General features: G+C 47.0%; 1 protein-coding gene across 1 annotated transcript in view; it reads left to right on the forward strand.

Annotated features, from left to right (window-relative positions):
• Positions 1-24,446, forward strand: part of LOC144153657 (solute carrier family 35 member F2-like) — a 236,589-nt gene that overhangs the window by 175,809 nt on the left and 36,334 nt on the right. The window contains exon 4 of the mRNA XM_077685319.1: positions 24,186-24,295. Coding sequence (XP_077541445.1) covers positions 24,186-24,295 — 110 coding nt within the window. The remainder of the gene's footprint in view (positions 1-24,185; positions 24,296-24,446) is intronic.

Consider the following 24,446-nt stretch of genomic DNA (forward strand, 5'->3'; position numbering starts at 1 on the left):
CTGCAGAATCGTATCACAATGCACACCTTGAACAGACAGAAACCTACCCCCAAAATTATCACGTTTAGACACAACCTATCCACTCAAGACGCCCTTATACAGTATCACCATGATTTCCACCGAAACTCCCCGCATTGAGACCACACCTCTATATTCTCAGTGGACCTACAAAAACCCTTTGACAATGTCTCACACCATAGCATCCTTCAGGCAATTTCATCCCGAAACCTAGGCCTACACTTCTACCACTATGCCTATAACTTTCTCACGCAACGTGCTGCTACCATCCGTTTGGGCCATGCCCAATCTGATCTTTTTCACACTCCGAACCGCGGAACGCCACAAGGAGCGGTCCTATCGCCCACACTCTTCAACCTATCCCTAATCCCACTTGCCTGCACTCTCCTCACCATCCCCACACTATGCAGCGCACTTCACACAGATGACATTGCCCTGTGGGTCCACACTGGCTCCGAGAAATACATTGAAACAACAGTCCAACACGGCCTCAACCAATTCCGACACCACATCGAACCTTTGGCGCTCCAGTGCTCTCTACCAAAAATCCCCTCTGCTCGCCTTTGCGCACCCTCGCAACCAACCCCCATCCATATTTTTATACACTTTGGCTCAAAACCCCTCACACAGCAACTTAGAGTCTTAGGCCTCACCCTCCCGCACAACAGATCACCCGCACCCACCCTACAGCACGTAAAGAAACACGTATCCCAGACCACGCACCTCATTAGACGGATTGCCACCAGACACCACGGCATCAAGGAACAGGACCAGCTCCGTTTCGTACACAATGTTTTACTCAACCGTATCTTGTACTACCTGCCCTAGTTTTACCTTGCATCCATCCACCGCGACTCCATTGATGCCCTACTCCGGAAGAAGTATAGGCATGCCCTCCTGCTTCCCCCTTATGCCCCAACGCATCGCTTGCTCGACCTGGGCATACCCAAACATGGGCATACCCAACCATACGCGAACACCTAGACGCCCACCACATCTCCTAACTCACGCACCTCGCGTCCTCCTGTACAAGGCACTACATTCTGAGCTCCGTAAACATACTACCGCGGGGGTGAAGGGCATTCGGTAGGTATTCTCAAATAATGGCAGCCTACCATTGTCGCTGAGGAAGAAAGTGTATGACAATTGCACCGTACCGGTACTCACCTACGGGGCAGAAACTTCGAGGCTCACAAAGAGAGTTCAACTTGAATTGAGGACGACTCAGTGAGCCATGGACGGAATATGATAGGTGTAACATTAAGGGACAAGAAGATAGCGGAGTGGGTCAGGGAACAAACGCGGGTTAAGGACATATTAGTAGAAAGTAATAAGAAGAAGTAGGCGTGGATGGGGCATGTAATGCGAAGGAAAGATAACCGTTGTTCAGTAAGGGTAACAGGGTGAATCCCTAGAGAAGGCAAGCGTGGCAGTGGTCGAAAGAAAGTTAGATGGGCAGATAGGATCGAGAAGTTTGCGGGTGTTAGCTGGTCGCTTGGGAGAGGCCTTTGTGCTGCAGTGGGCGTAGATAGGCTGATGATGGTGATAATGATGAAACACACTCCCACCCGCCATCCCAATTCCGCCACTGCCCATTCCACCTCACATTCGTAACAGCATCCGAATCCACCCCATTCCTTCCCAGATGCACCAAACTTCCCATGAGCCCCGGCGACTAGCACGACCAAACACCCACGCCAAACTATGCCCACCATCACCGTGCACATTATACACAGATGGGACCCCTACCCTCACGAACCTGCATGCTGTGTAGCTGTTATCGGCCAACACAAACCACAAAACGTGTCTTGCCATCCTAACTACCTACAGAACCACGGCGGAGAAGGCAGCAATTGCCCTTGCGTTCACGCGGTGCCCCACACCCGAATTCGTCCTATCTGACTCTCAATCAGACAATCCGCATTTTATCCGCGGTAACGTTTCTCCCATGGCCTTGCAAACTCTCCAAAAATCCTCCATCTGACATCGTGATACTCTTGGGTACACCAGCCCGCACAGGCCTAGGCGCTAATGAAGTGATGTACGTACGTGCTCGCGAACTTATTGTCCGAGTCGCCATTTTCCCTACGACTATATGGGAGGCCCCTGCAGGCAAGCCAACATCCCTACTGCCAGTCTTGTGCAGTAACTAGTTACTAGTAACGCGTTACGAGTGACAAGTTACATTTTTCAGTAACTTCTAACTGTAACTGGTTGCTTTTAAGTTAGAGTAACTTGTAACTGTAACACTGTTACTTTTTTTACATAATAACTTTAACAGGAAATGCTGTTACAGTTACTTTTTTTATAGAAAACTATTCATTAGGTAGACACTATAAAAGACGATGTACAGATCGCGCTTACTCCGCTTGCTCCTTTTTAGGACTTTTTGCTCTCCACCTCTCACTTTTCCGCAACACGGCTGCTTTCGCAGTTTACAAGAGAAGGTCGCTACGAGGATGGATCCTGTTCGTGCAGAACACCTGTTCGTGCAGAACACCTAGGTCGGAGGTCGGTCTTAGAGGGGATGTCTAAAACTATTCCTTCGTCTTGAGCGAGCAAAAACAAGAAGAAAAAAATCAGGAAAGTAGACCTCTGAAAAGAGGGAATCTCTCGGTGCCAACTTTGACAAAGAACTCATTCTAAGTTAGAGTTAGTTTCGCAAATATATTCCCCGATACCAAGGGTACATAAGTAAACGAGGTTGATACAACAAAATGAGGCGTGCAGAACGATTGTTGGTATTGGGCTTTAGTGCGCCTCTTTTAGGATTCGCTTCGTCTGGGGTGTTACCACGTGCACTTTTGACTACCCGCACTCCTTCGTATAAACTCGATCATCTGTTTTGCGCTTTATTACTTTATTCCCTCTGCAGACGCATACCCCTTTTTTCCCTCCCCTCACCTGTGGGAGCAGATGTTGCGCGACCCAGGGGACGTCGGGCCGAGTCCTGACCACCTCCCGGGCCCTGGCGGTCGTGGCAGCCCCCTGGGCCTCTTCCACCCCCATTACTTGATCCCGCAGGATACAATAACGTCTTCTTTCCTTCCTTCCTTTGGTGATCCCTCGATCACTTCTTCAGACGCAGCAGGTATGCGCCGTGACTGAGAAGACTGCAGTTCGCGGTGCGTTCAAATTTCGCATTAGGGATTATAGTAATGGTCATGTGATTTTGTTTCGAAGCGTATGCACTATTTTATATTTATGTATTCCTCATAAATCTTCCTTTTTTTGTGAAGCTTTGTGTAAGGCAAGGAAAGAACTCCGTATTGTCATAATTCCGTATATACGGAATGTTTCAGGATGGTTTTTGCGCACTTTTTGCTATTAGGCTATATATGGCATACGGATTATCTTCTTCTGAAAATACAAAAGAATGGTTTGGAACGATAGTCGCAGCTTCTCTTTATTCGAACGAACACGCTGAACCAGCGCCACAATTTCCCGGCATGTATTGCTTCTTTATTACTCGCAACAAATGCTTAAATTCGCTGCATCTCAACGTAAGTTTTCAGCGCCCTGATTCCTCCTGCCTGAGGGACATTTCCCCAAAACCAAAGGCCACACATTTTACAGCCTATGTCGTTTTTTTTTTTTTTTTTTTTTTTGCTGCGTTCGGCTGCATTGAAATGTGTCCAAAAGCGTGTATTGTAGACTTAACCCCCTTGCAAGAGGCGTATTCCTTCGGGGATGTTAGAGACACCGAAGACAGTTCTGCCCTCGCTGCGCTGGTGCCCTGCACAATTAGTGAGGTTTTTTCATAGGTAACATCTTTTAATTTTCCTGGAACCGTAAGTTTCTGTCGCTTTCACAATAGCACTCAATCAACCTCCAACAGCGTTTCACCGTCTTAGTTTCAACGAAGAGTTTGTTCTACTTAATTCAGTTAGGCTTAGTTGTGCCCACCCAAGCACATTATCGGTCTCCAGCAGATTGCGTAGTGAGGTATAGGGACGAATTTAATAACGGTCATTCCGTAAGGGCACTGACATCGCAACAGCTGCTGTCGCAATGAAGTTCATCGTTGCCGAGCCGGAGGCGCTCACAAAAGAGTTAATATACGGAGAAAGTTAAAGCTTACGTAGAACATTGTGCGATGGTGAACGCCAACGTGATTAATTTGTGTCGGCCTTGGCGAACTTCCTCGCAACTGGGAAAAACGAAATAAAAGAATATAAAACAGCGCTTGAACATCCGCACGAAAGCAGACAGAAAACACGGTGCCTTTGGAATTTTATATCCCACTGAGTGGCCGTCTTACTGCGTCGTATGTTTTTTTTTGTTTTCACCAATTTCGGTCTTGATTCTAAGCCCGACGGAATGAAGCAATGTTGGTTCATTTTTTTGCACCGTCCTGCTGGCTCACGGCCGGCTTAGACAAATGACGAACTTGCGTTGTGAGTCAGTAGCATTGTATTTATAAGACAATTTTAATTCTTCTTTAACGTTTGGCTTTGCCGGCATTCAACCGGCATCGTAAGCATTCACAAAGTCCCCAATACTGCGTTATTTCCCGCTCTTCCCTGTGAACAGAACTAAACCTTAAGCCAGAGGCTGCCGCACGGGTAAGATCTTCGATCCTCTCTCTGAAGTTAAACATGTTTGAGCGGGAGCGCGCATTTTGCTTCGAGGGAGCGCCTGCGTGGCTTCGGGCTTTATCGAGCCCCGCAGGCAGCTTAGCTGGCTTAGCGAGGTTCGAAACGATAGCCTGCGCGCTGAACGGGCCGGCTTGGGCGCGAGCGATTCACCGATGACCCCGCTTGAGTACCCTACTTCGGTACGACAGCTTATCTTCTGTAACGGTGTAAATCCCTAGCTTTTGAGCGTGGGCTTCCGCGATGCAGATGCCGATCCGTCACCCGCCTCTGAGATTATTATTTCCGCCGAAGCACTTTTTTAACACGAAAATGTTTTATTCCTAGATACACAAACATTTGACTGAGGTCATATCCGTCACGGAAGTGACGCCAGTACAACAAAGCAAGCGGCCTGTAAAGGGTGCACCCCTGCACACAGGGTCTTCTTGCGGGGAAAGAACCTTTAGTACTAAAGAGCACGTTATACTTTGGGTTGTTCGTTTTCGGGTTTTAGTTTTTAACACGAAATTGTTTTATGCCGGAATACACCACGACTTCACTAGCGTCATATCTTTCACGAAAATGACGCCAGTACAGCTTTGCCGAAGCGACCCGCCAGCAGGACGTCGCTTGCCAAAAACACCCACAAGACAGCCGCCGGCCCGCAAATCACGCTCAGCTGCAGATTTCGCTGCACATTTCACTTTCTTGTTTTACCGATTCCTGTGACAGACGAATCGACCACAGTTTTTTTCTTCGTTAGGCTCAGTTTATGTTGGAGAAGATGTAGCGCCGTGAAGCGACGCATACAGTGTAACCAAGTGGACCGGTCGCTAAAAGGCTACGTGCAATGGCGCGGTGCTCAAACAGCGACACGCCCTCCAATTTGTTAATGCTTTGAACATATAACTGGGCGCTTCCATCGCATTGGAATCCCTCTCATATTTATTCGATCGGAAACTACAGAAGTGGGATGGCTAAGGCGTTGCGCTGCTGAGCACGAGGTCGCGGGTTCGATTCCCGGCCGCGGCGGCCGCTTTTCTGATGGAAGCGAAAAGCAAAAACGCCCGTGTGTGCGAGATTTCGGCGCACGATAATGATCCCCAGGTGGTCAAAATTAATCCGGAGCCCTCCACTACGGCGCGCCTCATCGCCTGCGTTGCGTCGGCGCGTTAAACCCTACAATCAATCAATCAATCATCAATTACAAAAGTGGGATCTAGATGGGGTAAGGAGCAAGGAACACTTTTGTTGTAAAAGGAGTTGGCATCGGTGTGTGACGATAGTGAGGGTCAAGCCTGATTGAGGAAAAGAAAAATAGCCTGCTATGCCGGGAAGTGTACAACATCTGACCTCGCAGGCCAAAGATTTTAAACAAAGTCATAAGTGCTTTCCAACCTCGTCTATTATGGACAATTGTCCTTTATTTATTTCTAGTTCTAGGGCTTTTGTTATGAAGATACGCACGTGCGTACTGTCAGATGGCTGCTCTTTGATGGCATACGTTACGTGTGGCGCTGTGAAAGTCAGAGGCTTGTGAAGGTACGTGGCATTGTACCGTTAAAGGAACCCTGCAACGCCTTTTGCAACTTTTTTTTGAAATCTTAAATGATTGCAGAACGTACTCCTCAACAAACACATCCAGTGCTTAGAAAAAAGGCGTTCGCGAACTTCCTCAGCCCAAAATTACTGCTCTATACCCGTCAGACAACTTGGAAACCGGTTCAAACGATTTTTATCTCTTTCCCTCTTCGATTGCCGGAATGACGTCACTACAGCGCTGTAGCAGCTATTGGCCGGCTTTCTTTCAGTTGAAGCAATGAACGCATTCGATATCCACTTTAGCAAGGAAGCCAGAAAAGCAAAGCACAAACGGAAAGCGTATCTGCCGTGACGATCTAATTACGCAGTGCAGCTCTGTGCTGGCGATAACTGTAGCTTCTACAATGCTTCCACACGAAAGAAAAGTGGGAAAGCGTTTATCGGAAGGGTTGCAGAGTCCCTTAAATGCGAAATCATTGGTTGTTTGTGGCCTTCGAATTTTTGTCGTCTACAAATACTGCGTCCAGAGTTTCGGTTTTAGTCGGTAATTCGCAGAAAGCCGGTGTACATGCCACACATCAGCCGATTTGCGTGTGGCCTGTTTGGCACCGACTTATCGCCCATATACTGCTGCCTATCGAAAACAAGAGCTGAACCGCCGTAATGCGCAGGGCTTTTTAAACTGATGATATTGAAAATGTATCCATTATTTGGTCCTGTAGCATTCGTTTCCTGCGTCCCGCGTTTTTTTTTTTTTATCAATCTGGGTACAAATGTACCAGGATTGAAAGCTGAGCTTGTTGCTATGCGTCTGCAGTGAGGGCAAATATCGCGCGAATGCCAGGGCTAAGCAGCCGTTGTTGGTTGCTTAACATCATTAATATCGATTTCAAAACCCATCTTGCCATTTCCGTTCGCGTGTAGCTAGATGAAGCAAAACCCTTTTTTATATAAAAAAAATATTGCCGAAAACAGAGCTGCGGGGAAATGCTAAGCCACGAGAACCTAGTCGCAGGCCAGGCCAAGTAAGAATGAAGCTCTAGCATTCCCGTGATAGCACGCAACCCCAGTGTATAGAAGAGTAAAACTTTTCTGGATTATTCCCCGACACCGGAAGCTCAGACAGCGAAACACGTCCGCCTGCACCAACTTTTCTCCCTTTCCGGACTCTTCCTACCGCAGCCATTGTAAGCGCGAGTTGCACTAGCGTTTGGTCCAGAAAGAAATCATGCTAGAAGGCTCCTTGCCTCCTTTATTCACTAGCGGCGGATGTGGGATCGGACACGCAACGCCTGTAGTCTGACTGACGCAGCCGCTTCTTCCCCATTGCTTCCTCTTAACTGAATTGCCACGAAACGGAAAAACAAAAGTACGAGGGAGCCTAGGCGCCGCGGCGCGATCGCTGTCTGGCGCTTGGGCATTGGTTACCACCGGAGCACTCAAGCGCGTCCCTGCCTCGCCGTCACGATACTACCGCAGACGATCAAGAGATTGGCGCCGCTGTGGTACGGGCCCTGCACGCTACGTACCTCGTTGCACTTCTCCAGTTTTTCCGTCGTCCTTTTTATCCCTCGCAGTTTAAGCCACGCACACAGCCGCGAAAGTAACACGAGTGGTAGAAGGAAGGCAGGGGAAAGTAGGGGGAAAGTGAACTCCGTCGGTGACCCAACTTTTGGCGGATCCTTGGAGAAGAGTTAACGTTTACGGGTAACAACACACGAGTGCGGGCAGGGTAACAAACGAGTTGAAACGAAAGCCGATTATTCGTCGTAGCTCTCTTTCGAGTCTCCCTCGCGGACTTGTAAGACTGTTTCTTGTTAGGCTGCAGCTGACGAAGAAAAAGAAGTTGCATGAGAAAATAGAAGCGAAGAAATGAAATCAGGGCGCTGAATGAACGGCCAAGGAGACCGCCGACTAGTTCACTCTCTTCCGTTGGCTCTCGTCTCCATCGAACGTCGTTTCAGCTGTAATTACTCCGGTCTTGTTACCCTATTGTCCTTCTCACTTTCTGTTTGGAGGTCGATGCAGTGTCGGGGTGAATGCCTCGTCTTTCCCGCAGCTGCTCCTTTTGTTTAGCAATCCCCCCCCCCCCCCCCCAACCTCCTTTCTTCGGCTGTCCTCCGCGGAGGTTTGAGTACGCGCAGTGCAGCCGAGCGTGCTAAGTTTTCTTGGCGTCGGCTCGTTCCTGTCGAGCGCGTTACTTGCTTAGTCTTCCTGTTTTGCATTCTCTTATCTCTTCCCTTCGAATTATCCTTTCGAGCCTCCCCGCTGTCCCTGTTTTCCCGTCGCGTTTTCTATTCCTCGTTTGCCGTTCCCCTTCCTTCGTCGACGTCGGTGGTTCCTCTCGAACAGCGCTTCTTTTGCGTTCCTTCCGACAGGGTTTGCCTCTTCTTCCGTTTCCGACTGTGCGCTTCGTAGCTACACACAAAGTGGTCTTGGCTGACAGTAATCAGACAGGCTCGCGGCGGATGCTTGGAAGAGAAGAGGAGTCCTTGTGCGTTCATTTGAAATGGAGATCCTTGGGCACGCCTTCGCCTGGCCGCTCGCTTGCGAGGCAGTGTTTTCGTTTCTCTCTCTCTCTCTCTCTCTCTCTCTCTCTCTCTCTCTCTCTCTCTCTCTCTCTCTCTCTCTCTCTCTCTCTCTCTCTCACACTCACTCACTCACTGAGAGAGCGTGGAGTGAGCGAACTAGATTAAAGCCAAAAGCGCGTTCTGCGCTCGCCTTCTCTTTTTTTTTTATGGGCTGAAAACGAACCCCAAGCGAATAATCAGCGAGGAACTAGGAGTAGGGAAAAAGATGGGGAAGGGGCGCGCGAAGCAAAACTACTCGCGGGAAATCACGAGACCCGCGGACCAACAACCCGACTAACGCTTTTCGTTTCTTTTTTTTTTTTTGTTTCTGACCTGAAGCCTTTTGTTTGTTTTGTTTTTTTCGCTTTGAATGCGGAATGGGCAGGCCGGCTAGCTCGCGTACGAAGGGCCGCCGGCAAATTTGTTTTTTTCGCGGCGCTCCCCGGCTCTCTCGCTGGATCGCGCGGAGAGCGAGTGCGTGTATGCTGATTCTTGGGCCTTTCGGGGGGATAGCCGTCCGAGTTTTAGGTCGACCTAAAACTGGAGATCTTCGTAATCTTTTCTAATCTTGGTCGTCCCCTTCGTTTTTGAACGGAATACCGCAGTGATTGAGTGAATAAATGTTTGCTGATCGAGGTTTCTAGATGGCTGTTGCTGCTACTGAACCTTCCTTTTTCTCAGGTTTTAACGTTCAGGAATTTAATGTGACGGAGTGGAAAACTCGGCGCTAGCTTAAAATTCTCTGAGTAGAAAAGGGATTTTGGAGACGAATCAACTAGCAGGGAGCTACTCCGAGCGATAGGCGAAGTAAGAGCATGGATAGCGACCAGACGAAGGTCCAACATCATAAGCACCGCCGCAAAGTTTCGTCTAGCCTGGGACAAACGGCAGCTGCTGTGCGGAGGGTGCGCGCTATCCCACAGATTACTGCATGAGGGAACGTGCGATGTTGCGACAGTAATCCCACCCTGGGCTTTTATTTTTTAATGCGATAAATACACCGCAGAAAGCGACGTACGGATATTTGTCGGCTACGTTGACCACACTTTAAGAGCTGGGGCAGATTACCAAGAACCGTGGTGGGGAGAATTGTAAGCGTTAACGGAGAATTGGCGTTAACGGAGCGGAGAATTGGAGTATTTTTATATTGAAAGTCCTTAAACAACAGTAATCTAGGGCTTGGATATATTTGTACGATGTGTTCACGCTTAAAAGGGTTTTTTTTTTTTTTTGTTGTTGTTTTGTCCCCCCTGCCTGAACAGAGTTTGTTGTATATATTTTGATTGCTTATTCTTTCGCTTCCGAAAGTGATTTCGGATTAGTTAGAACTCGTGTAAACTGTGTGGTTGTGGCTTCGAAAACTTCTCAGAACCGAATTACCTCTGGCCGTACATCAGTGAGTGAGCACTAAAGCTTTCATGCGTGATTTTATGTAAGCATGTTTGGAACGTCATGCTTTGCCAAAAAATAAACAGGCATGATTAATTTAGTTTTAATAGATGTTAAAATTTGTGGTAGCCGTCAGAAGAGTACAATTGTTTCAAAATCTCACATTTTGGCTGACCGGAATCTAGGGCTTCCTTTTGCTTCCCGCAACGCAAGTTGCCTCTTCCAATCTGACAACGCTGACGTATACTCGGCACGATAGAAAGTTGGGCGAGTTGGTATAGTACATTGCTACAGTTTCTGCAGTTCGTACAGTTGCTAGTACCGCGCCGTCCTGTATATTTTCTATTCTGCGGCGCCGCATTTTTGTTTTTTTGCTTTTTAACACGATAAGTATTTTATTCCCAGATGCACAAAGATTTCACTGAAGTCATATTCGTCACGGAAGTGACGCCAGTACAACGGAGCAACCGCCCTGTAAAGGGTGCACCCCTGCACACAGCGTCTACTTTAGGAGAAGTCATCATTAGTACTAAAAAGTGCGTTATACTTACGTTAGAAGAACTTGTTGTTGGGCGAGTTGGTGCGTGTTGGTGAATAACGCTTGTCCCGTCCTTCCTGCGGATGCGCTCGTCCCGTACTTCCTGTATGTGTTGTCATTTGCCCGCAAAGCCTGCGTTATACTTAGGGTTGAACGTTTTCGGCAGAGTGTTGGTTTGTGTGAATTGGGAGACGACACACAGAGCGCAGTTAGCGCTCGGTGTGTCGTCTTTTGTGTTTATGTCCCTCATCTTGTGCTGCGCTTCGATACTTCGTTTTCGGGTTTTATATCTTGACACGAAAGTGTCTTATGCCGGTATGCACCGAGATTTCACTGACGTCATATCTGTCACGGAAATGACGCCAGTACACCTTTTAGCACCAGTTAGCGCTCTGTGTGTCGTCTTTTGTGTTTCTGTCCCTCGTCTTGTTCTGCGCTGCGATACTTCGTTTTTGGGATTTTATATCTTGGCACGAAAGTATTTTATGCCTGTATGCACCAAGATTTCACTGACGTCATATCCGTCACGGAAATGACGCCGGTACACTTTTGCCGAAGCGACCCGCCAGCAGGTTGTCGCTCGCCAAGCACACCCACAAGACAGCCGCCGACCCGCAAATCATGCTCAGCTGCAGATTTCGATTCACATTTCACTTTCGTGTTTCACCGATTCCTATGACAGAGAAATCAACCGCAGTTTGTTTTTATAATCTGCTCGGCAGTTACTACAACACTTCGAGTTCTGAGTACAAGCCAGCGCAAACCCGTCTCGTGTCTCATGTCGGCCAACGCCCGTTCGGACTTCGCTTCGCTGTAAGAAACCTAACGAAAGTAGAGATACTCTCCGTCCAGTTTTGTCACATAAGCCTTCCAGGCAGATAAGCTTGGGAGGAAATAACTGTTCCAGCAAAGAAAGCAATAACAATAAAAAAGAACCTGTACTGGCCGGTGTAAGGGAACTGCGACGCTGCTGTACACAGCAAGAGAGCGTCAGTCTATGTGTTACTTCTTCCGAGAATACAGTTTCTCTTGCGCTCTGACTCCCCTAACTCTCTGAGCGCGAGTTTCCGAGGTTCAGGCTCTGGCACATTACTGCTCGTTCTCCCTTCCTTTCGCAATCTCTATCTCTCCGTCTTTTTCGTTGTGTGGGTACATTTTTGCTTTTTTTTTCCTCCAGTGTTCCCCGCTCCCTGGAATAGCCAGCAGCGCCGGACCATCTCGGTCAGCGCTAATCTCCTCCAACCAGGCCGCGCACGCTTTCTGCATGGCCGCTGCCGAAAAACGGCCGAGCTCGTCTCTTCAAGCTGCGAGAACTCGTCTTCGCACCGTTGTGCCGCGTCCCGCTGCATCTTTCTCGGCAGTTGTTGACTCTCCGTTTTCTCTTTTCCTTCCTCTCCGCCTCCCCAGCTCTCCTAATTTGTTTCCCCCGAAAAGGAACTGTCACTGTCAAGTGTGATGGTCGCGCTGCGTTAGAAGCACGCACCTTGGCGTTGCACCGCGGCGCGTCGTAAATGTGGGCGTAAGTAAGAAGACGCGATAAGGGCCATCTTAAAGGAGCGAGAAACGGCGACCTTAATGGGCGCCTCTCATTTAGGCCATATTTTGATGTCCGGGGTGCTAAAATCTGCCCGATGGTTTTGGGCTGCGTGCTAACGGGTCTCCGCCGGCTCCGCCGTTCCAAGTCCGGAAGATTTAAGTCGTGTAAGTGTGAATCGTCTGCGCGTACGCTTCTTTCGCGTGAAATAGTCCTTCCACGCTGGAAATTACCTGTAGTAAATGTGGCGTCGTGGAACTATTTCCTGCCATTACGGTGCCACGTGCACCCCCTGCCGCTTGCCTACTCCGCAATACTGCAGTGCAGGGGTGAGAGCGATGATTTAGTCTTATTCATAAGCCTACCCGTTTTGTTGGGGGGGGGGGGGGGTAATGGAATGGACCACCTGACCATGTGGTGCAGGACGCTAGGTTAGGTTTTTCCGACCCCATCTTGGCGTTGCCATTAGCATCGGACGGAAGTTTCTGTCTTTATTAGGTGGCCGTGTTCACTCTGCTGCCGTGCGGAAATCCTAAGCCTCAAGGAAGGTAGGCTTGTTCCTCTGAAGAATTTGAATTTATTCTGCCAAATTACTCTGCAGGATATCCGGTCTCTTCTGCTTTTTTTCCATGCGCTTTCTGCCACACATTGCAGTTCACATTCTGTCTTGTGAGCGGCTTCGCTTTGCAAACTACATTTCCTATCGCCCGTAACCGCACGATGTATGCCTAAAAAGTCATTCTGTTCGCCTGGTTTCTTCAGCTTGTCCTTTGGCAGTGCTTTACATCCGTTGAGCTTCGCATTCCTCTTTAAGCTTCACATTCCTCGCTGTTGACCCTCCAGTGGTTAATAACCCGTGCTACCGAAACCCAAGACTAACTTCGGTAAACTTACTGCAAATTTTTTGGAAACATCATTATGAAATTCTCTACCCCCCACCCTAACCAGTAAACCATCTCCTTCAATTCATATATTTAAGAGGAAACTTTGTCATCACATGCTACCAAGCATGAATTATTTTACGCTTCTGTGGCTTCATTAAGATTTTCACGGTGCGCTTTCTGTGTCATACTTGATTGCGTGATTCGTCTTGCTTTGCGTAAATTTGTTTTAGGTATAATAGGATTTATCCTGCCCTTAACCGCGTCCCGTGTTTCTTTTTTCTACGAACTTATTTTATGAGGTCCCTACCCTTTGACTCCCCACCTCCTAGAGTTATCTATTCTGAACAAATTAGTAAACTGAAACTGAGTGCTTATGGTTTCTATCTACGGTAATGAAACATTTATCAAAATCCGCATACTGTCACAAATATTTTGTAACAGCTATTCAAACCACATTTTACTCTGTTTTTGTTTTTTTTTAGATTTCAAATCACGCTGTCCAGACCGCATGTCTCTGTTCCCCGTTCTTGTCGCCTTGCCTCAAGCATCGAACATAAAACTTCAGTCTGGTGGTGGGACAGCCGCAATGGGGAACACTGCTTTCGCTGGCGATATCCCCTTAACCACCGCGCCTTTTCAGAGTAATGGCATCGTCGCGTATTTGTTGCATAGCAGCAATTGACATGTATTGACAAATTAACAAATGAGCCGCAAGAGAGTGCAGCTCATTTTTTTTAAAGTCTGTTACGCTGGTGAATGATGAGCAATTAGAAAAGGCGAATCTGACAGCGCGGTGCTGCAAGGCCGGTGAGATAATTCTGATGTGGGTCCCAATCTCGCACTGTGTTGTGTGTTACGTGTCTCTTCTTCGTCCCTGTTTTAGCGCCGAGTAATTTTTTTCTCGACCTTGGAGAGTATAATTGTGATGAAAGCTAATATTTTTTATGTGACGGGGAGCAAACGTAAGTTCGTTGAACATAACCTTAGGCTCTTCTATACTCGGTGACAACTTAAGAACGGCACCGGAAGTTGCCGCTGTGCCTTATCACCGCAGCCGGATTTTTCTCCGCGCGGCGGAAGTAGGGCGTTACTGGGAATATTTTGAGCATTGCGTGAGCCGTTCCCGTGACTTTTTGGACTTAACATGCTTATAAACGACTCCAGTGACGACAAACAAACTGCGTGAGACAAGGCAGACGATATCACGCATTCATAGCAAACCCCTTTCAAAACGCGCGTGCAATGACGTCACGGGTCCGGCGCTTTGGCGGAGGGATACACTACATGAGGTGGTGCCGTTCTTGAGTTGTAACCGAGTATAGCTGCTGAAACGATGGCATTGATTTGGAGGGACCATGATAGGTCACTTGTGATGCGTAGGCCAAGGCATTTGTAACGATTTGTCGAGTGTAGAAAGCTGTCACGTAGGGTGTAGTTGTATGAAAACAGATTAGTACGCCTGTGAAAAGATATTGATTTGCATATCATCATCATCATCATAAGCCTGTTTGTGTCCTCTGCAGCACAAAAGCCTCTCTCAAAGATTTCCTCGCCTATCGAGTGCCAGCCGAGTCCATGTTTGCCCCCCAAACTTGCGTAACTCATCTTGCCAACGAGTTCTCGGCCGACCCCTAGTACGTTTGCGGTCTATTGGCAGCTAGTCTCTCAAACGGATGGTCCACCTTGCATTTAAAAAGCTCGTATTTAATCAATCCGTTCTTCCAGTAATGGCTTATAGGGCAGAAACTTGGGGTTTCACCAAACGACTTGAAACCAAACTTAGATCGGCACAGCGGGCCATGGAACGCCAAATGCTAGGGGTGACGTTGAGGGAAAGGAAAATAGGCGCATGGATTAGGAAACAGAGCAAGGTGGAGGACATTCTAGTTCAAATTAGGTGAAGGAAATGGGCACGGGCTGGTCACGTAATGCGAATGAGGGATTTACATATAGATATGTTTAAATTCATCTCAATTGTGGCGCCAATTTTGAACGCGAGTGAGGTCGGCTTGCAACGCCACTTTATCTGCATGACTAGTGGTTGTTCCGTAAAGAGCGCAGTTGTCGGCGGCATCAACGACCTTCCGTGCTGTATTACTGACTATATTGCCAGTAATACAGCACGGAAGGTCACTGATGCAAATCAGGGAAAGTATAGGGGACCGAGTACCGTTCCTCGGGAAACACCGGAGAGAACTGGTGAGATTTGAAAACTAGCATTGTTTACGAAGACGAACGGGTGAGGTTGAGCGAAGAATATTAATTTATAAGGCGGCGGGGAGGAACTTTATCAAAAGCTTTTTCACGGTCAGGAAATACGGCATTGGTCTAAACATTGCGGTCAAGATCTTTGTGCAAGTCATGAAATTACAAAAAAACTTTAAAATTACAACAAAACTCGCGACTTACCAGCAATAAACTGCATTTCTCATATTGAGCAGTTTTATTACACGTAAACTAGGGTTGACACTACGAAGGAACGATGGTGGAGGAATGACACTAAAAAAATTTAACTCCCTAGCTCATTGAGATGCAGAAAAAAGAGGACCACGATATATCGTCTCTTTTTAATTAAGAAATGGTCATGCTTGTAATTTTTATTGACGCAAAGTACTTCTGGAAACCAAAAATGAATTCATTTTTCATTCATTCATTCATTCATTCAGACAAAATTCATTTGGTCATTTAGAAGTATTAAAAGTCTTTACAGAAAAAATTCTGCGGTGATAGCTCCAACAGCTTGTTTTACAGACGTGAAAATTTCGAATTTCGCATGATTCATCTAACGGGCGCCTGTGACCTAACTTTTATTTAGACAGCGAAAGACTTTTTTCCTGGACATTTCAGATAGCTTATTTTTATGCACAAGATGCTGCGTATAAATTTTTCGACGGAAATGAAAATGTTGACCGCACACACCTGTCTCACCTACTGTTAAATCATCTCAAGCTAGTCCTTACATAGGGCAACGTAAGGGCTGGGCGAGAAAGGGGCGGCTGTCTCGTCACTCTTTATCTATTTTCCCTAATATGTAGCCCAATCGCTGAAAGTTGTCGTTGAAACTGAACCACTGCCATCCAGAAAAACCGGTATTTTGAATTCTTGTTCGTATTTTGTTTTTATGGTTGCTATATTATTCTAACATTTTTTCCTCGTATCGCTGATAATTAAACTCGTGGAACCGGTTCACGAACCGGCTCAGGACTTAGTCGAACCGGCACGAAATGAAATCATCCGAACCCGCACCGTAACCGAAACGACGGTATATATATGTATGTATGTATGTATATATATATATATATATATATATATATATATATATATATATATATATATATATATATATATATATATATATATATATATATATATATATATATATATATATATATATATATATATATATATATATATATATATATATATATATATATATATATATATATATATATATACAAAACTGGCATGCTGGCGATGGGGCCGAAGGCGTGGTGAACACAAAGTAAGAAACCTCGGTAACAGCAACAGCGGAGGGTTTATTTCGACGTTTCGACTTCGAGACAAGCCTTCTACAGGAAGTCTTCTATTCCTGTAGAAGACTTGTCTCGAAGTCGGAACGTCGAAATAAACCCTCCGCGGTTGCTGTTACCGAGGTTTCTTACTTTGTGTTCACCACGCCTTCGGCCCCATCGCCAGCATGCCAGTTTTGTATATATATATATATATATATATATATATATATATATATATATATATATATATATATATATATATATATATATATATATATATATAGCGAATCAGAATAGGAAATGAGGGGCTCGTTGAAAATAACACAGAAATAAGGGTTGGCAGTCGAGAAAACCTCGGAAAGCAAAGGGGAGGATGTGGTAGATCATTGAAACAGATTAAGAATTTGGAAAGAAAGAAAGAAAGTGAAGAAAAAATGCCCGCCAGGTGGGATCCGAACCCACGGCCTCCAGAATACCGGTCTGGTGCGATAACCACTACGCTACCGGCGGGGCGATTTTCCCATTCACTTTCTGGGGTATTTATGTTAGGTATGTTTGTTTCCTGTGCTTGGGGGTGGTAGCCAGCGCCATTCGGACTAATCGGGGTGAAGGGGACCTTCTTTTTAACCCCCGGGTCGTGACTCGAGTGTCTACGACATGTCCAGAGTGGTCGACCAGCTTTGAACCCTCTTAAGCTCCCTTTGGCAACAAGACTGCCAGAACAGAGGCCCTCGCTATGCATGTAGCGAATCAGAATAGGAAATGAGGGGCTCGTTGAAAATAACACAGAAATAAGGGTTGGCAGTCGAGAAAACCTCGGAAAGCAAAGGGGAGGATGTGGTAGATCATTGAAACAGATTAAGAATTTGGAAAGAAAGAAAGAAAGTGAAGAAAAAATGCCCGCCAGGTGGGATCCGAACCCACGACCTCCAGAATACCGGTCTGGTGCGATAACCACTACGCTACCGGCGGGGCGATTTTCCCATTCACTTTCTGGGGTATTTATGTTAGGTATGTTTGTTTCCTGTGCTTGGGGGTGGTAGCCAGCGCCATTCGGACTAATCGGGGTGAAGGGGACCTTCTTTTTAACCCCCGGGTCGTGACTCGAGTGTCTACGACATGTCCAGAGTGGTCGACCAGCTTTGAACCCTCTTAAGCTCCCTTTGGCAACAAGACTGCCAGAACAGAGGCCCTCGCTATGCATGTAGCGAATCAGAATAGGAAATGAGGGGCTCGTTGAAAATAACACAGAAATAAGGGTTGGCAGTCGAGAAAACCTCGGAAAGCAAAGGGGAGGATGTGGTAGATCATTGAAACAGATTAAGAATTTGGAAAGAAAGAAAGAAAGTGAAGAAAAAATGCCCGCCAGGTGGGATCCGAACCCACGTAAGGGCTCGGATCCCACCTGGCGGGCATTTTTTCTTCACTTTCTTTCTTTCTTTCCAAATTCTTAATCTGTTTCAATGATCTACCACATCCTCCCCTTTGCTTTCCGAGGTTTTCTCGACTGCCAACCCTTATTTCTATATATATATATATATATATGCTTTCACTAAAGGTTTTCTCTTTCTCTTTATATTTCTTTTTTCACCCGTTGTACCTTGGTGGTACGGAAAGTGTATCTATTGCATAAGCCCATTTATTAAAGTCAAATCAGTTTGAGGTTATTTATCCTGCATTTATTCCCCCTAATTTATCCACCCTATTGAATATATGTGCATGTCATGAAGTGCTCCGAGCGCGGGAAACACGAGAAGAAATCGCGAGGAAAAGACGCAGCAAGCGTGCGAGTGGCTCAGTGAGGAGCAAAAAGCGAAGATCCGAAGGGGTCTCGAGGCAATGGAGGCGAGAAAGAGGAGGAACGAGGCTCGGGGTTCGAGAAAGATCGAGAAGCGATCGAGGCCAACCAGCGAATTGTCTACCCCGAGGTAGCCTGGCGGACCAGCGGCAGTCGACCGGACTGCGGGTACGCCGATCCTGTGAAGACCCTGCACTCCAGCGGCAGTCTCCCAGACTGAGGGAGTGTTACCCCAAGAACTGCCCATGTTCCCCCCGACCAGCTTCTTCGTCAAGTCGTCATGGCGCTGTGACTGTTCTCGGATGCCGGGCCCACGCCGCGTCAACGACAACAACCGCCACTGGTAGTGTGATGTTATGGCAGGTTCAGGGCCGTAGAGGGAGCGGCTCACAAGTGACGATGCAGGTGACCATATTGCCAAAACGGAAGTATCTATCAAAAAATAAAAAGTGGAAAAGGAAGGAGAAAAAAATGAATAAAAATGTCGCGAATTCCGGCGTAGCACGCGAACATGTGCACCCTCTAGCACAAGAAGAGTCCGAGTCCAAGCCCGCTAGAAATTGCACAAGGGGCCTCACAGTTTTGGCGGTGGCGGGAGCGGCGGCGAGTAGAAGCTCCCGTCGAAGGCGCTGCCGCTCCAACTTGAGAGACGCTTTAACTACGGCCCTGAACCTGCCATAACATCACAGTGCACAATCTCTGTAGTTATTCCTTCCAGCGGGATTTACGTTGTAATTAAGAACTCCAGGAGGATACCCTACGATTTTTTGTTGCTTGTTCGAAAAAAATAGACACTTCACATCTTCACACAATCTGCGTCCGCGCAAAATTGTGTTTTCATTGCAGAAGAAACTGCATTTAAATGGTCGTATTTCAAAACCCGTACGGCACTCCTAACTGCCAGGAATGTGACCGGGCCCTGTGCAGTGCGTGACGCCTCCTGTGGGAATGTTCAGCACTCAGTGTTCCTAGAGAACGCTGCCTAAAGACACATGGCCCGCTACGACCGGCAGACTACGAACTTTGGGTTGATACACGTGTGGAGCCCTACCTCGCAGGAAGCACCTGCTGGACACCCTGCTGATTTTCACCAGAGAAGCCCGCATTGAGGACTTCTTTTAGGTGCCTTTCTTGTCCTGTTCTCCGCACTCCTTACTTCACATCTCTTTTCCGACTCTTGACCGAGGCCTCCCGTCATATCAAGAGGACTTCCCTCTGTGTTTTTTTTTCCTTTCAATAAACGTGTGTTCATTCATTCATTCATTCATTCATTCATTCATTCATTCATTCATTCATTCATTCATTCATTCAAATTTCCCTCCGCGTGAATTGCCTAATGTCGAACCGAGTAGCTTTATTACGCACTTGACGGATCACGCGCAAACGGAGCTCTTGTAAACTTACGCCAGGAAAGTAGATGCAGTGTGACATGAAGCGGGCATTGAGCTCTAACCGTTTCACTAAACTGAATCAAATATTTCACCTGAATGTGCAAGACTGAGAGATGTAATGTGTCCAATAGGTTCGCCGTATTACAGCATTTGAATTCCTAACGGTGGAACCGACGCTTTGTTTCAAATAAAACAAGGGTGTGTGCGCTCTAAGGCAACCCTGTTGTTTAGCTGTTGATTGATTGACGCAGCGCAGGCGATGAGGCGTGCCGTAGTGGAGCGCTCCGGATTAATTTTGACCACCTGGGGTTCTTTAACGTGCGCCGAAATGTCGTGCACATGGGCGCTTCTCTTTTTCGCCTCCATCAGAAAATCGGAATCGAACCCGCGACCTCGTGCTCAGCAGCACACCGCCTTAGTCACTGAGCCACCGCGGCGGGTTGTTTAGCTGTTCCACAGTGTACCCGAGTGAAGAATACATGGTGCCAACAAGGAAAATGCAGCGGATCAAAGTAACATGCGTACTGTTTGACTCACAATTTTGATCTGAGCTGGGTTGAACATTGATTCCTCACTGGAGTAGATTGTGGTAAAGCAAAATGACACGATCATCTTAAAGTGTGTTCTTTTTAAAAGATCCTTCAATACTGCCGATAAACGCTTTCAGTATTTACTTCGTGCGTGGGGGCGATGCCAAAGAGCAGCGCTGCGCACTTGGTCGTCCAGTAGTTTTCCTTTTTTTTTTTTTGCTTATGTTTGTGTTTTTATTGACTGATCGTAGAGTTTAACGCGCTGACGCAACGCAGGCGATGAGGCGCGCCGCAGTGGAGGGCTCCCGATTAATTTTGACCACCAGGGAACCTTTAACATGCGCTTAAATCTCGTACACTCGAACGTTTTTGCTTTTCGCTTGCGGTTTTTACTAAAGTGGCTGTCGAGTGCGTTTATTTCTGCAATTCAAAGGAAGCCGGCGAATAGCCGCCGTACATGTCGAGTGACGTCACCCAAGCGGGAAAACAATTATCAGAACGAGCGAGAGAGAAAAAAACATTGTTTGGGCAACTTTCTAAGGTATTTGAAGGGCGTACTGCAGCAAATTGTGCGAAGTCTTTTGTGACCTCCCTATTTAAATGCTGAATGCACCTGTTGGCTACGCCCTGAAGGTAGAAAAATGTTAAGAAGTGTGTTCGTGGGCCCCATCGATTGTCTTATTACTTAACTTGCCCTCTATACCCGGTTAGGCTGCAGTTACAGATAGCTAGCTACAGCTTTGGGCATGCGCAGTGCTGCAACATGTAGTTTGGGAAGTTCATTTTGATCGTCTATACTTAATGCAAGCGTATGACGTCCTCGTTTCCGCATATCCCTATGCTTCGTTTTCTTGTGCTCTTAATAATTGCATAGCTTCTGCTTCCGCCATATCATGGCGAGGCACTCGTATTTGCCGTGAAAGATGAACTGCCCTTCCGTAGCGAAATAACTCCGCGGATTGGACCAGATTTTCGTTGCCCAAGAAGCAAAAAAAAAACGAAGTGAAGAGCGGTGGGTGCTTTGCGTGCGCCTGGTAGGATGGATGGAGCGAAATCCACCTTGCATATTAGGAATTCACGTGGACCGCCAGCTCGCCCGCATATTCGCTGTGCGGCTCACTGATGGATGGTGGCCGACCAGTCGTTAATTTGCGGAAGTTCGCGTGGGAGGAAAGTTGTGGCATTTTATACTTCCCGCTCTTTTTTTCGCAAGTACCGCTCTAGCGTGGACAAAGTGAGTAAACCTGCGTGCCCGCGGCGCGTGACAACGTTTAATAATTCATTACTTTGTTCGCTGCTCTTTACTTGCAGACGTGCCTCCAATACGCTCGTTTTATTGATTGTTTTTTTTTATATTGTGAACGCAATGTGTTTGAAGGAGGAGGTGGGCTAGTACCTACGAGAGGAAGTGGGGAGGATCTGAACCTTCTATGCATACTGAACGAGAGTGAGAATCTGCGCGAGTCGGTAAGGATCCATAATTGGAAACGCGCGAGGGACAGAACGAGAAGAGGCGAAAAGCAAAAACGCCCGTGTGTGCGAGATTTCGGCGCACGTTAAAGATCCCCAGGTGGTCAAAATTAATCCGGAGCCCTCCACTACGGCGTGCCTCATCGCCTGCGTTGCGTCGGCGCGTTAAACCCTACAATCAATCAATCAATCAGAACGAGAAGAGCTGACAAGGACGGGCGCTGAATGACGACTAAATTTTATTCAAAGAAACAGCGAAATCTATATGACAGAGCAAGACACAAGCAAAACAAGAAAGAGAAACGAAGGTTACAATAAGATTGCTAATCATTGTGTCCCCCACCGCAGTCACGCCGCCTAAATAAGTTATCTCTTTAAAGGAACCATGAAGACAAAATACAAGTTGGGTTTATTAGAAAGACTGCTTAGTCCCGATAACAATGATACCAATATCATCGCAGTCTTCGAACAAATAACGGAAATATTAAAGAAAACACGTGAAGCAGTCGCGATCCACTAGCCAATTTCCCGCAACTTTTCTATGACGTCACGGAACCTTGTTTGTGCGATTGGCGGCTGCCTAACTGACCTGTCGCGACGACACATGACTGGACGTCTGTAATGGGGCCCCTAGTTCCATTTGACCGCATCACTTGAATGCTAACGTGCAGTTAACGCACTGAAAGTTATGTCTTATTGTTGGGCCGTATGACGTCATTCTTGCTCATAACACGTCACTGTGGCGCAAAATTTAAAAGTTTTTAAATACATCTTGCTTTTTTTTTTTCGTTAAAAAACACCTTTTGGGGCTGCAATGGAGCTGAGTGAGATACTGAATCCTAGTTCATTCAAATTAAACAAAGTTGTATTTTCTCTTCATGGCTCCTTTAACATGGAGTGCGATTGATGGCGTGCTTACATTTTGTAGATTGTGAACGCCTCCGAAACTTCACGTCTTGCGTTGGTTCGGGTACACGCTCACAATCGAGCCACCGTAGAGCTTAGGCGAGCAGCCACGTTTTTCGCAATGAGTAGCGAGTTTGCTCCCCTGGAACGTCCTGAGCGAGTCAGCATTCTCGTGCAGGCGGTCGTTCATGCAACGCTCCGTCTGCCCGACGTACGACTTCCCGCAGGACAGTGGGACGTTGAACACCACACAGCCTGCAATCCGTGGGGCCCCTAGGGGGGGGGGGGGGGGTGAATTTATGCCTAATAAGAATACCACAGATACCCTTTGCTGTGAATTTGCATAGAATGTCTAATACCCTAATACGTCAACGTACTGATTCTTTATATGAACTTGCGCAGTCAGCCCCTCCGCCCCCTCAACCCTGGTTTGACAGTTAACACCGTGTGCTGTATCGAGGAGACGAAAAGCTGACTTGAACTTCAGCGACCACGCTTCAACTGAGCTCTTAACCGGCTCCTGGCAATTAACGAGGTCGCTTCGCGGTGCCCTAATGAGAAAGTTTTTTTTTGCATCTGTGCACAGCTGTTTCAACAGAAATAAAAGATTGTCTTGATTATTTGAACCACAGCACAGCCCTAAATAAGTAATGATAACAATAACACGGCCTCACAACAAACTAATGTTTAGTTGAAGTGAAAGTAGTATATACGGACCACGTTATTCTAAGGCTTCCCAAGCGGGCCGATCCTAACGAATAAGACTTTTCGTGTCAACCATGGTTTTAGAGCGACCCCGCCGGATACAGAAAGACATACCGTTTTTACATTTCTTACCTGAAACAATAATCAAGAGTTTAGGTCGCAGTTTTCGTAGAAGTACGAGTTCCGGCGGTTTACACGTACAACAAATACATGGGTGCCTCTTGGCAGTGCCGGTTACTCTTTTTGTCTTAAAAAATGAACATAAATGCGCCGTAAACGGGCCTCTATCGTACCGTTAACATCGTTCGCACACTTCAGTAGGATGTTTTGTTTTGGTTTTGCGGCGGACATCGTACGAGCACATCTACACACTTCTACGTTCCGGCAGCATTGGTCTCGGATAAACGTAGCAACATATTGCTTTCGTTTGCCTCTACATCTTATATGCATTGGCACACTTCCAATTGTGCTGTTAAACGTGCGTCTACAAACGGCTTCTTTCTTTATTTATTTATTTAGAATGCTTTCAAGGCTCGGAGGCTTTGCGCAAAGGAGTGGTGCACAGGTTATAGGCACACAAAAAACACATCGTCAATTCAGGGAATTGTGTACAGCAATCTCGATCTAGCAGAATCAGGTACATCAACGATAGGGGCGGGAATGTGGTTCCAATCATTAATTGCAAGCTGTAGGAATGAAGGAATCGTGATACATGTTAGCACGGCTCTTTCGTGCGCCTACTTTATGCGGTTCTACGCTTCCTTCGGCTTATTAGATGTCTTATTCTCACTTCACTGTGCGGTTTGTTTTACCTTCCGCAGGGAGGTGTGGAAAGCGCTGCTGCTGGGCCAAGTTCTCTCGGGCCTTTTATGCGCCACGGGGGTGACGAGCCAGATGCTGCAGTCGTCGCACAACCTGCAGATACCCACGGGTGAGCTTTCCACTCTTCTCGCACCTTTCAGCGACGACGGAAAGAAGGTACGCCACTGAGGAAAAAAAAAAAAAAACTTTATTCAAACGCAACATTAAGCGTCGATAATGTCCCGGGCCAGGTTCACCAATGCCAGTTGGTTCGTCACCTG

Source organism: Haemaphysalis longicornis, unplaced genomic scaffold, assembly GCF_048455015.1.
Source record: "Haemaphysalis longicornis isolate Haplotype H1 unplaced genomic scaffold, Haemaphysalis longicornis Haplotype H1 scaffold_9, whole genome shotgun sequence".
NCBI lineage: Eukaryota > Metazoa > Arthropoda > Arachnida > Ixodida > Ixodidae > Haemaphysalis > Haemaphysalis longicornis.